Source organism: Salvia hispanica, chromosome 5, assembly GCF_023119035.1.
Source record: "Salvia hispanica cultivar TCC Black 2014 chromosome 5, UniMelb_Shisp_WGS_1.0, whole genome shotgun sequence".
Classification (NCBI taxonomy): Eukaryota; Viridiplantae; Streptophyta; class Magnoliopsida; order Lamiales; family Lamiaceae; genus Salvia; species Salvia hispanica.
This window is the reverse complement of record NC_062969.1, coordinates 36,070,083-36,084,701: the sequence shown is the minus strand read 5'-3', so window position 1 is coordinate 36,084,701 and position 14,619 is coordinate 36,070,083. Positions and strand designations below refer to the sequence as shown.

Genomic DNA, 14,619 nt, shown 5'->3' with positions numbered 1-14,619 from the left:
TAAACGGAGAGAGTAGTTTCTATTTTTAAAAAACGGAGATAGTAATCATTATTTTCAAGCAATTTATTTTTTTAATTATTCACTTGATCGCAAATGCCAAAAGTTAACACCAAAAACATGTAACTGCTTACATCAATATATAAAAATATATTTTGAGAATAGTGCAAAGTTCCTCCAACGTGATTATACTCCATATCCGAGACTAATAATGCTAATAAAATTATTCAGATATCGAAAATATTAGAATGAAATTGTCTAGCAACTATAATATGTAATACATGGTGATATTGCTTTTCTATAAAATAAACAATAATAATATGGGTATTGAGTTCGAGTGTTCATGTTAAAATTCTATTATCTTGTCCCACATCGGCTTGGTGATGATCCTATCTCTTCTATATAAGGATGGATAACCCTCCTCCTTATGAGGCCTTTTAAGGGGTGAATGGCTCATTTCTAATATGGTATCAGAGCGGGCTCAAGTCGATGATGGATTTCTCTTTATTTCTTATCTACCTCACGAGTGGAAGACCGATGTCCTTTCCGGCCCACATCGATGATGGTTCTCTCTTATCTCTTGCATTGCCTACCCACGTGATGGAAGACCGATGTCCTTTCCGGCCACACGTGAGGGGGCGTGTTAAATTCTCTCAATTCTGTCCCACATCGACTTGGTGATGATCCAATCTAATCTATATAAGTGTGGATAACCCTCCCCCTTATGAGGCTTTTTAAGGGGTGAGTGGCCCATTTCTAATGTGTTAAATTCTCTCAATTCTGTCCCACATCGACTTGGTACATCGACTTGGTGATGATCCAATCTAATCTATATAAGTGTGGATAACCCTCCCCCTTATGAGGCCTTTTAAGGGGTGAGTGGCTCATTTCTAATATGGTATCGGAGAGCAGGGCCCAAGTCGATGATGGTTTATCTCTTAATCTCTTCTCTTGCCTATCCACGTGATGGAAGTCCGATGTGTCATTCCGGCCCACACGTGAGGGGGCGTGTTAAAATTCTATTATCTTGTCCCACATCGGCTTGGTGAAGATCCTATCTCTTTTATATAAGGATGGATAACCCTCTCCCTTATGAGGTCTTTTAAGGGGTGAGTGACCCATTTCTAATAGTTCCAAGAAAATTAAACATCAACGGTGTTGCTGATGTGGAGAACATAAATAATACAGTACTATTATGAAATAATATGAGAAAACAGTTAAGATAATTTGTTGTTTTATGAATTGGGGTATGAATCATGAACGAAAGTATGTCTAACACCTCACGTGTGCCTACCTATGTCAAGGAAATTATTTTTATATGGTTTCCACTAGGAGTATTAATTATTATCATTGAGTAGATAATTTTATCATTGGACGAGCTTCAATATTTAACCAACAGGATCTAGCTAGCTAGGTCTCACATGGATCAATAAATTTAGCCAGACTATACTTAAAATAATTCATATTAAAATAATATTAAAATAATATTTAATACATCTTTTTGTACACTAGAAATATATATAGAGAATATTAATTTATACGAGGCAGCCACTCTTAAGGACTCGTTTGATACAAAAGATGGGATATGAGAAGATATGTAAAACAAAATAAGAAATACGGGCTTTATGTCTAGATATGCAGATATATGATTTTTTCCGTTGTTGTTTGATAGAATAGAAATTATCTAAATTTGTATTGTATATTAAATAACATGACTTAACTTGACAAATTGGTGAGATACATTAATAAGGTTAATGTTATAATTTTGGTAAAATTAGATAGGGCCCTGTCTTATATTGGGCTTTGAGTTAAGCTTAACTTTGATATCAAACAATTAGAAATGTCCATATATAATTCTCTATCTTGGTATTACTAACTTATCAAACATGCGATATCAACTCTCTAGATAAAAGTCGTATTGAAATTAACATTTAATGACAAAATTAACACGTGTTTTGGCTTTAAACGCTTTACAAAACTTTTTAATAAATGAAATTTGGAATTATAAAAAGAAGCAACTTTTAAATTTATATGTAAAAGAAAAAAATCATACCAATTCAGAGTCTAGTTATCCCTCTCTCAGAATAGAGAAAATAATACTCCATCCAGTAATACAAGAGCACTTATAAAGTAATTTAGTTTGGGTTTATAGAATCATTTTATAACTTTTAGTCCGTTTTTTATTGCTTATACTAACACTTTTAAAATGCAAAAGTATATATGAAATAATAAACAAACTCGTAGTATTTATATTTATTAATTTGTTCAGCCCACTTGTTATTTCTTTAAGGCCCCAATCAAAACCCTTTACCAAATTAACTAAAACCTAGACATGGGCCTGATCATATTTCAATACACGAAGTCTAAAACTGATTCTACTCATTCGGTCAAAAAATAAGGGCCCAACACTCTGTCTCTATGTTGATCACCCCACATTATTTTTGTATTATTGAAATTGCTTAATTTTTAAGTTACTCTATTCTCTATTAATTTTCTATTTTAATTTTTTTTATATTCTCTTAATCCTATAATACATGTTATATTTAGATAATAATATTATTTTATATATTAAATAAAGAGAGTAAAATATATTTTAATATATTGATTTTTTTTTTATAATTCAAAAATCTCAAACCATCCAAAAGTGGCCGGTAGAATACAACATCATCAAAAGTATAAAAATAATAAAACAGAAGCAAAAAACTCAACAAAGCTAATAGCACAATAGGTGCAAAACCAACAGAGCTAGAAAGAAAAAAGCAATCGTCGAAAGCAAGGCAAACCACAAATTAACAAAGAGAAGGCAAACAACAAGAGCAAAGTAAGACCCAAGGGGTACCTGAGAGAACATCAGACAACGAGTAGGAAGCAAGAGCCAGCGCTGCCTATTTCGTGTGTTTCTCAGGCCTTTAAACCTGATGTTAACCCTCTCACTCTCTGATGACATTCCAATCCTTCAGTATTTGTCCCAGTGAAAAGGGGAAGTGCGGTCTACAAGCCAAAACAGTCTGACTTTTCTCAAACTCCCAATAGGGTTGGAAGTTTTTGAATACAGTCTTGTTATGGATCTTCCAAATAGACCATGCAGTGACATAAAAGATAGAGATCCAAAGCTTCTTGTCAAAGCATCTAAAGGGTAAGACAAGGTTTTCCAAATAAAAGGAAAGATGATATTTTTTATGGGACAAACTAAAAAGAAAAATGTGACATCTACTTTGGAACAGAAAAAATATTATACTCATTCTCTAATTATTTTTTAGTTACTCCGTACTATTTTTAAAAATCTCATGCCTAAAAAACATCTCACTTATAAAAGAGGGTGGGAGTATTAACTTTATTTTTCATAATCATTCGGAATTGTATATATTTTACTCACAATATCTTTGTTAAGAAAATGTATAGAACAATTTCTATCTTGAAATTATAAGCAATAAATAAAATAGCCAAATATAAAAAGTTATGTGAAAAATAAACTAACATTTTCATGAGCTAAAAAGTCCTCTAAATTTACATGTTTTGCATGTAGGAGACCATTAGGGCACATCTTTAATTAGAGTCACAGAGTACTTTCAATCTTATACTACCACGTGGCATGAAACATGCAATATTGTATATACTAAAATGTAGTAATATACATTTGTGAAGATGTAGATGGATTTCTGTCGATTGCATTTTAGTTATAGAAATATTGTATTTTATATTATTAGTGTTGAATTATAAACTTAAATTGTCTACAATGCAAAATAAATATATATATAAATTTAATTTGTCTACGTATATAATGCAAATTAAAAAATCTGTCTAAAATGCAAAACTGAACAATAAAAAATGCAATCTGTCTATAATTAAAATGCAATCTGTGGGAATCCATCTACAACTTCCACAAATTTATATTGCATTTTAGTATTTATAATACTGCATGTTTCGTGCAATGTAACAGCACGAGATTGGAAGTAAATTATACTTTTTAAAACTAGTTATTTTATAAGCACATCTCCATGCATATATATTAGAAATAATTGTTATTTAAACCGTAGTAATTTTTCTGTTGACTTCTACTTAATCTAATTATTATTGAAATTAAAATAAGTGGGAATCAGTCAAATTCCTGTATTTGATGCAGTACGATTCTTTTATTGCTGGCCCGCAACATTCTTATTGGCCCGTTGAGGTCCAAGGTTCTATTCTAGTCTAGATATAATGTAAATCAAGATCATAAAATAAATCTAATATTTAAACTTGATTTACAACAAAAAAAAATCATTTTACACTATTTAAATCTAATTTACACTAAATTAAATAACTAGAGTAAAGCATTGTTTTTCAAAAATAAACACAATCATTTATGGAAAATTTTCAACAAATAATAACCCTATACATCATTCTACTAACACTACTTCTCACTTACTTATTCTCTTTCTCTCTTACTTTTTCTCTTTCTCTCTTACTATTTTTTCTTCTCTCTTACTTTACCAATTCTACATTAAAACTCGGGTCACACACCAATTGCTCTATTTTTTATGGACGGAGAGAATAATAAAGATGGAGTATTTTTTAATGGGTCATCCATTTCCAACCCAAACCAAACCCGAAATTATCGAGTTCTTTACGGGTCAATCCAATAAGGACACAAACTCAATAAAACTTGATCTAAACCCATTAATTTTGTGCAAATTCTTATCAGATTATTATATCGCGTAAAAAATTGTCAACCAAGTATCTGTATTAGAGTTTGATACTCTATACTACTCAAACTCTGCTCTTGCCGGGATGAATAAATTCTGCTTCAAATTTAATATTATTTTTATATATTTATTTGTTTTAATTATGAGATTATCCTTTAAAGATAAATTTAACTAAAATAAGTATTTTATTATTGAAATCATAATATTTAGTTAATATCATAACTTTTCAATCATGTGAATTTAAAAATAATTTTAGGTGTAGCAAAATTATGGTTTCAAATTACTACTATGATTTATGAGATTGACCACAATTATAATTTAAATTTCACTTTTTACATTTAACTAATAGCGGCACCAAATTTTTTGATTTGTAGTATAGTTCATTTTGTTAAAAAAGAAAGGAATAGATACACACAATTAAAGACGTTTTCCATTTCTACCCATTGTTGATCGTCTTATAGTTATCAAGTTGTCTATATTCGGTTCACATGGCCACTAGTCACTACTTATAGTATCCGTCAACCATCATTTTGCACACATGGACTAAATGCCACTTGCTCTATTTAGGCTTGATGGGATGGGTGGCCTCATTGGAACCAAAAAAGTTGAGTTAGAAGATACTCTGCTACTAATATTTAGATTTAGTTAAATTCAAACAATCTAATAATGTAGCCCATTCTTTCTATAAAAATATGAGTATTTTTATTTATAAAAAATTATCACCAACTCATTATCTATATACATAATTTATTTATGACTTATATCACTACGACATATTATTAAATTTTAATAATAATATGGATCCACTAATATTATTTCAACTATTTTTCTATTCATATCTCTCTTCCTTTACCAATTGTACACTAATTCTCCTCTCATCTCATCTCATCTCAAATACTCATATTTTTTTTGAATGAAGAGAGCATATACATGTCCCAAAGTAACGTTGCCCATATGTATGTATCTGCCTACAATCTAGGAATTAAGAATGTGCAGCATTCCAGGTAAAAAACGTGTTACCCGCATTTGTTATGTACTTCCTCCGTTATTGGAAGCGTTCTTTTTTTCACATGAGATTTAAAAAAATTGTCTTTAACTAAGTTAAGTAAAGGTAAAATTAAATAGAAAATGAAAAATGTAAATAAATAAAGAAGAAAATAAAGTAAATGAAAAAAAATATATTAACTTTTATTAAAATGAAAAATGATTCCATATCACATAACGTAGCAAAATATTAAAATGATTCCACCACGGTTGAACCGTTGAATGGAGGAGTGCGTAATTAAATTTTGAAAAGATTAAAGATTGCAAGGATAGCGGCTTGACCCCCGAGTTGAACCCCGAGCATAAGAAGGAGAAATAATAATAAAAGAATTGGTCAGCCCTATTTATATACTCCTTCCATTTTAAAAATTATTTTAATTTCATTTTTAGTTAATCCCACTAAACACGTTATATTTTTATTATTAAATTTTTTTTTTCACATTAATATAAAAATTATACTTTCTCCATCCCATTTAAGATAACCATTTTTCCTTTTTTGTTTATTCCAATCAAGATAATCACTTTCCAATTTTGGAAATAACCCCCTCTCTTATCTCTCCTCATTAAAATATTCAACTACCTTTTTCTCTCTACTTTATTCCATCTAACAACACTTCCTAAAATCCCGTGCCACTCAAGAATTTGGCAATCTTAAGTGGGACGGAGGGAGTACTATATTTTTATGGGCAAATGGAATACTAATTGTCCCACCACCAACGATGACCCACTTTCCTTTTTAGTTTGTCACATTCAAGATGACGCATAACTAAAAATAGAAATCTTATCTCTACTTTATTCATTCTCTCTAACTTTATTCTATCCATCTAATACATAAAATAAAACTGCATAAAATCTTTCAAAAAAGGAAGATGTCATCTTCCTTGGGATGGAGGGAGTACAAAAATTTTATTATCCCCCCTCCAGTTCAACTGCTAACTAAGTGAAATTTAGCCACTTAAATAGAAAAAAGTACTCCATTCGTTCCTTTATTGCTAAGGCAATTTTTTGCATGAAAAAATTAAATGAGTGTGATGAGTGGGTACTGGGTATGTAAGGGCAATGGAGGAGCCAGAATTTTAATCCTGTGGGCCCAAATTACTACTCCATTCGTTCCCTCATAGTTGTGTCATTTTCTATTTTTAAAAGTTCCCTCATAATTGAGTCATAATTTCTATATATATGGTAACATTCTTTCCCATTCTTACTTTACTATCTCTTATTTTCCTTTTATTCTCTTTATTGTATAAAATTTGATAAAATGAATGAAATGGGGGCGTTGACTATTCTCTTTATTCTCTAATAAGTTTAAATCACTGAATTAAGAATGAGTGGCAAGTCGACGTAATATGTGAGGGACCCATGCGTTCTCCCTTATCGATGAATGATTCCACTTGTTAATATCGCGTCCGCTACGTATTCACGCACGTGTTCCCTCTTTTCCCAGCACCAAGTATTTGCAACTATACTCTCACGATTCACACTTCACACTTCACACTTCTCACAACATACATGCATGCATCTCTCTATAGATCTATATAATACTCGGACTGCGACTAACTGCCGCAATCGCAAATCATCTAGCACACAAATTAAATCACAAATCCATCATTAGTTAATTAATTATAACACACAAGAATGCAAGAGACGCGTCCAGATGAGGAGGAGGAGGTGATCATCCTCGCCGCGACCCAGCCCAAGCGACGCGCCGGAAGGAAGAAATTCAAGGAGACGCGGCACCCGGTGTACCGCGGCGTCCGCCTCAGGAACTCCAACAAGTGGGTGTGCGAGCTTCGGGAGCCTCGCCACCAGAAGCGCGTCTGGCTCGGCACCTACCCCACGCCGGAGATGGCAGCCAGAGCCCACGACCTCGCCGCATTGGCCCTCCGGGGCTCCGCCGCCTGCCTCAACTTCGCCGACTCCGTCTGGCGCCTTCACGTCCCCCTCTCCAAGGACGCCAAGGACCTCCGGAAGGCTGCCGCCGCCGCCGCTGAGGCGTTCCGGCCGCAGGAAGCTTTTGCGGAGAAGGACGAGACGGAGTTCTCGGGGATATGCGAGCTGTCGGACGTAGCGGGACTGGCGGAAGCCGTTCTGATGTCGCCGCCGCCGTTGTTGGGGTGGCGATTCAGCTGGGATGAGGTGGAGATAGATGCTCAGGTGGACTTGGAGTTGTGGAGTTATTAAATAATTACGAGTATATGAGTTTTAGTTTTGAGTTAATAATCCATTTGTTTATATTTAGTGTGGTAACTAATTATAAATGTCCATTTCTGTATTTTTCTTTTATAAATGAAAACAAATGTAAAGATCTCTTGTTACGATGGATACGAACATGGACATCTAGTCTCAACGAACGCTCCCTATACGAACACGGACATCTAGTTGGGGCCTGAGATAGGGCCTGCGGAGTTAAAGGAGTTGTGACCTAGGACTCAAATTTAGGAGAATGATGATGTGAATGGAATTTGGGGCTTAAACCCAGGTCAGGGTTGTGGAAGCTCTTAGTAGCTATGTTAGAGTAAGTTATAGGCTTTTATCTAGCTTTATTCATGCATTTGATTTTCACATTTGCCTTAGCGAATAGTTGGTTTTATTTTCAAGGCCCTAAAACCCATTTAGAAGTTTATATTTTTAACTAGAAAATTAAAGTCCCACGAACTATGATATGAGTATATCATGGTAATTATCGTGACTAGCTGTAACATAGATAGTCTACCAAACGAGTTACTTCATACTTTTGTACTCCCTCCCGTTCCTTGTTAATATAGATATTTTTTTTTGGCACAGAGTTTAAGAATAGTGTGTTTGGATGGTGAATAAAGTAAGCGAGAATAAAACAAGAGAGAGATGAAGATAGAATAAGTAAGTGAAAGGATCACTTTTTGGCAAAAAGAGAAATGACTCAATTATGTTGGAACTTTCTAAAATAAAAAAATGACTAAATTAACATAAAACGGAGAGAATTTTTGTTTTTAAAATATATTTATAACTGATAACAGTAATTTCTAAATTAAGTAATTAAGAGATTAAATTTAATTGCTTAATGCTTGACTAACAATGTCTAAAAATTCCTTATGAGTTGTCTTATTATTTAACATTATCTCAAAATGCATTAGTTAATCTCTGTCACTAGAGTCGTTTGAGACTTAATTAATGGGATGGGGTGAATATAATTCGTAAAACCACGTAAATATAGAGCCCAACTATATAGTCCTACGAGTGTTCATACATGACATTGAAAATGCAACGGAAAAGAAAATTATACTCCCTACGTCCCCGATCAAGAGTCACACTTTTCTATTTCGGTCCGCTTCCAATTAAAAGTCACACTTCATTTTTACCATAAATAGTAAGTAGGTCCTATATTTCACTAACTCAATTCACTCACATTTTATTATAAAACCAATATAAACAAATGAGTTTCACATTCCACTAACTTTTTCAACCAACTTTTCTTTACATTTCTTAAAACTTGTGCCCGATTAAAGTGTGATTTTTAATTGGGGACGGAGGGAGGGAATGAAAGAGGAAGTTGCCGAACAAACTGAAAAGGTTGAAGACTGGACTGCCACGTCAAGATTCCCTTGATTGTTATTACATGTAGGCCAGCCTGTGGGACCCACTGCCCTTTTATGATATCCTTCTTTGTATTCCTTTCCCATCACAAAATAAACTACACACTATCACACAGTTCGTTCATACGTGCATACACCTATAATTATATGAGTGAATGTTTTTTTGTTTTATGAAACTATATTAGATTCGTTGAACTTTGAAAATATTATTTGAATTACGACTTAATATCAATTAAAGTATTTTTTTATTATTTTCCAAAAATTTTCGAATAAAAATATCCTCCGTGACATGAAGGGCACTTCAATATCGGACCCATATTAAAATCCTACTCCATATCAAATTATCAGTCATGTTTCATCATAGCTCAAACATGATGCATCACTCTATTGAATCCACCACTAACACCTTTTAATCTTTACTATTTCTTACCACAAAGTTAAAATGAGGCCCACATACACAGAAAAGAAAAGGTATAACTATAACAAAGTCTCGTTTTCAAAAGCTGAAAATGAAAACAGCAAGGCCACAAATTACAAAGGCACTTCAGTCTATGGTACTTTCGGCTAGTGAGTAAACCTTAATGCAGCCACTGGCGTATCCAGCTAAAAACAAGGGGGTACAACTGTATCCCCAAAATATAGTGTTCTTAATTTATTATTGATACAATTTTTACAAAAAACCTCATGTGGTCTAGCTGTTAATGTAGCACTTCTTCATAGGATAGACCAGTGCTTGATTCCCACTGGTACATGTTTATGTTGAGCTTTTTCTAGTTTTAATGTGTGCCTATTTTAAGTTGGTTTTGAACGTTCTTTCTTTTTATTTTGCAAGTATTTGGTAGCTAAATTTTATTATTTTTTTATATCTCATTTATATTTTTAATGTTTGTGTATGAATTTGTTTTTTTATAAAAAGCTAATTGGAGGAGCCCATATCCAAAGCATTTTATAGATCCCTGTCTGAGCCCAATATGTGACTTAATATAAATAGGAGAATAAAAGAGACAGAAAATACACTGGTGAGATCAGTCCACCTTGATATCAGTTTACAGTCCGGGAACCAGACAGAAGATCCGTGGTTTTGTACTAAAGATCTTCACGTGGAGAAGGCGCTAGCCATCTTCGATTCTTTGGAAAATCTTCAAGGTATAATGGCTAAACCGTAGAAAAGCATGTTTTAGGTTTCAATTAATTTAAAGCATGTTTTATTTGAGTTTTGAGCATGATACATGTGATAATTACGCGAATAGAATTTGTCTAAATAATCCGCTAAATAGATCAGAATTATTATGTAATTGATTTATGTGAGCGCTTCCGCTGCCAACCCCTTCAATTGGTATCAAAGCATATTGAAGCGTTCAATTAATTTTATTTTTTTATTTTTTGGAAAATCTTCAAGGTATAATGGCGCTAGCCATCTTCGATTCTTTGGAAAATCTTCAAGGTATAATGGCTAAACCGTAGAAAAGCATGTTTTAGGTTTCAATTAATTTAAAGCATGTTTTATTTGAGTTTTGAGCATGATACATGTGATAATTACGCGAATAGAATTTGTCTAAATAATCCGCTAAATAGATCAGAATTATTATGTAATTGATTTATGTGAGCGCTTCCGCTGCCAACCCCCTTCAATTGGTATCAAAGCATATTGAAGCGTTCAATTAATTTTATTTTTTTATTTTTTTATTTTTTAAACGAAAACGGAAACGAAAATTAAAATAAAAGAAAATAACTAAATCAACGAAAAATTGGGTTGCCTCCCAACAAGCGCTTTTGTTGAAAATAAAAGAAAATAACTAAATCAGCGACCCTAGTGTTGAAAATGGGCATAGGAAGCAACTTGGTCCCTAGCTTCTTCCACCACTTGTATTTCCCCTTATTTGTTTTGATAACATAAATCTCGGGGTCCTCCTTGGTTGCCTTCTTCCTCTTTTGCTTCTTTTTCTACGGGATAGAGGTGGAGGGGTTAGTATCGTCCTTTTTGGTAGAACGTCTTACCTCGTTGACAATGTAGATAGTGGAGGTAGTAGAATCCTCCACTTCAAAGGGGTCTTGAGGTTTGGTCAAATTCGTGACCATGATTGCCCTACACTGCTGTTCCATCTTTGCCTGCTTTGCTTCCTCAAACTTGAGCATCTCGCTTTCGATCTTATAGGTGGATTGGCTATGGTTATCGCCACGACCTACATCAATAAAAGCTTTGCAAGTAGCGAGAAAATCTCTCCCTAAGATTAGAGGGACATTCTTGTCTACTTTCATGTCAAACACAATAAAATCGGCGGGAAAAATGAAATCATCTATTTTCACTAAGACATCCTCAATCATACCAAAAGTTTTTATGGTCGAGTTATCGGCCAACCTGAGTGTTACGTCTGAAGTTTTTAGTCGCCCAATGTTGAGCTTTTCGTAGTACTTCAGCGGCATGAGATTGATGGAAGATCCTAGATCGCATAGGGCCTTGTAAACCTTTCCCTCTCCAATCCGGCATCGGATAATGAATTGGCCCGGATCTCTCTGCTTCACTGCCTTCTCCTTTTGGATGATCTCGCTGCAATGATGTGGTAGCTTAAGGTCGGCTTTTGTCGGCTTTCTCTTTCTCATCACTGCCTCCCTTAGTAGCTTCGCATATTTAGGTATTTCCTGCAACGATTCAACTAGAGGAATGTTAGTATGAACTTTACAAAACATGTTCAAAAAATGTTTGAACTGCTCTTCGAGCTTAAACTTCCTCTTTGGCTAGAAAGGTAGCACAATCCCATTATGCCGCACGAGTCCCTGCTGAGCGGGTGCTTCTGCCTTCTCTGTGGCGGCCCGCCGCGAAGTGTGCGGCGGTCCGCCGGCGGCTGGGCAGACTCCATTATGTGCTTCAGTGGCGGTCCGCCGCGTGGTGTCCGGCGGTCCGCCGGCGACTGGGCAGTCCCCAGTTTTCTGCTTTGCCACCCACTTTTTGTTGACGTTGTCCACTAGTGCGGCTGCCTTTGCCCTGTCCTCATCTAGCTTCTTTTGTATTTTCTCCATTTGCGTGTTGATGTTGGTTATGGCAGTTGAGATCGTGTTCATTCCCTGCTCGAGGTTGTTTATTCTAGCTTCAACCACTCCGATCTTGGTGTCATTAACCTTCCTGTCTTGCGCGATTACCTCCAAGATCCTTGTGATCCCTTGTTCATACTTTTCCTCCTTCTTGAGTGTCTCAACTACTCCTCCCTTGCTAACATTAAATCCTGCGGGGGGTTGCAAGTAATTATTGTTAGAATAAGAGAGATTAGGATGAGGTCGGTTTCCATTATAATTATTGAAATTACCGCCCCCCTGGTTAGGGCGATAATTATTGTTGTAATTTCTATTGGGACCGCCTCCTTGCATGTAGTTGATTTCCTCCATTGTCGGGGTAGGAGTTTCGGATTTAGAGACTGCTATAATAGAGGTTGGTAGAATCGGGTCCTCCTTCCTTGACGAATCCATTTGGTCCACCCTAACTCGAAGCTCGGCCAATTCCTTTGCAAAAGAGCTTTCCTCGGCTTCTTCAACTGCAGCTATCCTTTTTAGGTTATGTCTTTCTTTCGACCACCCCATGCTGTTGGTGGCGAATTCCTCTATCACCGCCATGGCTTCCTCACCTGAATTCCTTAAGAACCCTCCATTTTCACATGAATCAAGCATAGCAAAAATTTTCTCGTTAAACCCATTGTAGAGAATTCCTACCCGATGGTCCACGGTGAAACCATGGTTAGGGCACTTTCGGAGAAGGGCTTTGAAACGAGCAAATGCCTCATAGAGGGGTTCATCATGGCCTTGTATGAATTGGGAGATCTCGCTTTTGAGCTTCAAAATTGTGCCCGGCGGATAGTACTTGTCGAGGAAGGCAGCTACAATGTCCTTCCATGTGGAGACTTTTTCTCTGGGCATACATTCAAACCACTCTTTAGCAGAATCAGTTAATGAAAAGGGAAAGAGTCTTACCCTTATGGAATCGTCATCGATACCGTTCAATTTGAGAGTATTTGAGATCTCCACAAATTTGGAGAGATGGCGATTGGCATCCTCCGTGGCCCTTCTTGCAAAAGGAGTTTGCTCGACCCTTTGAATAAGGGGCATGCGTAACTTGAAATTGTTAGCGTCAATACGAGGTCCTTCGGGAAAGGTAATCATATTCCCATGATTGAACATGTTCATCACGGGTTGTATTTCCCGATTCTTCTTCTCCAAAGCCTCTCGGGCTGCCCTTTCCGCATCTCTCTCATCCATCAGTAGCTTCACCATTTCCTGCAATTTCTCGATGTCTGTTCGGTCACCCATTGTTCCTGATCCTTTTTCACTTCTTATTTTCCTACGAGTTCTTTCAAGTTCCAAATCGAGCGGTTCTAGGTTGTCCTTCCCAGAGCGCGTTCGCATACAAAACCTGCAAGAACCTCAAACAAAAACGAATTGAAAACTAAAATTGAAAACTGAAAGCAATTAAAATCCAAAGTAGCAAAATTATTCGTTTGAAGATATCACTCCAAAGTAAATTGTCTTCCCCGGCAACGGCGCCAAAAACTTGATGCACTTTTTATTAGCACTAAATAAACCTGCAAGTATACAGAGTATATATAGTATAGCTAAAGATTAGTACCGGATATCGAACACGGGGAAGACGAACACAAAGTGTCTATCCTCTACTAAGACTCAAATACAATCTGGAAAAACAATTGGTTTTTGAAAACTTTTGAAAAACTAAAAACAATAGAAAGCATAGACCAACTAGAAGCGAATAAAACACGGATAAAGACGATAGAGATAAGGGAATCCCATGGATGTGTGTTCACAGTTATGGTTATACAAAATTCCAACTACAATACCCTAGCACAGTTTATACTTTGAAAGGACGAGTCACCTACCTTATGCTCATGCGATACAAATGTTGATTACAAGATTAGGGTTGTCAATCCTAACACGTAACTCCAAAAAGCTCTTAAAACCCTTGAAAAGTCCTCACTCTCAATTAACAAGTGCTGTTTTAAGGGAAGCTAACTGTACTGTCTACTAAGTGATTCTAACTCGCTAGAACTCTGTCACAGTTATGAAACAAGTTATATAAAATCATACACGATTGTGTCACTCAATCATGCAGCATCAAAACTACTTAGGGAAGAAACAAAGTAAAAACAAAACGGATATTAAATAGAAAAAGGAATTTTTATAACCAAAGTCGTTACTAACACATCCCTAGAATCCTTTGAGTTTAGTTACACATAATTGAATAAGCTAAAAACATAGATTGAAGGGAAGACAATTTGAACATAAAATTAAAGCAAATAAAACCCGTAGGTTGAATCCTTGTC

The 14,619-nt window shown here is 35.3% G+C and overlaps 1 protein-coding gene and 1 non-coding gene across 2 annotated transcripts; both read left to right on the top strand.

The window, feature by feature from the left end:
* Positions 1 to 7,280: 7,280 nt before the first annotated feature.
* On the top strand, positions 7,281 to 8,041 carry LOC125190732 (dehydration-responsive element-binding protein 1E-like). The gene has a single exon (XM_048088109.1). The coding sequence runs from the start codon at positions 7,362 to 7,364 to the stop codon at positions 7,905 to 7,907; it is 546 nt and encodes a 181-aa protein (XP_047944066.1). The 5' UTR covers positions 7,281 to 7,361; the 3' UTR covers positions 7,908 to 8,041.
* A 4,975-nt stretch (positions 8,042 to 13,016) lies between these two features.
* On the top strand, positions 13,017 to 13,123 carry LOC125191501. Its single transcript, XR_007171175.1, has one exon. It is a non-coding gene; the product is annotated as a small nucleolar RNA R71 (small nucleolar RNA).
* Positions 13,124 to 14,619: the final 1,496 nt, after the last annotated feature.

Bases quoted from the DNA above. Each gene is read 5' to 3' on its own strand.
- LOC125190732 (XM_048088109.1), top strand. From the start codon at position 7,362: ATGCAAGAGACGCGTCCAGATGAGGAGGAGGAGGTGATCATCCTCGCC.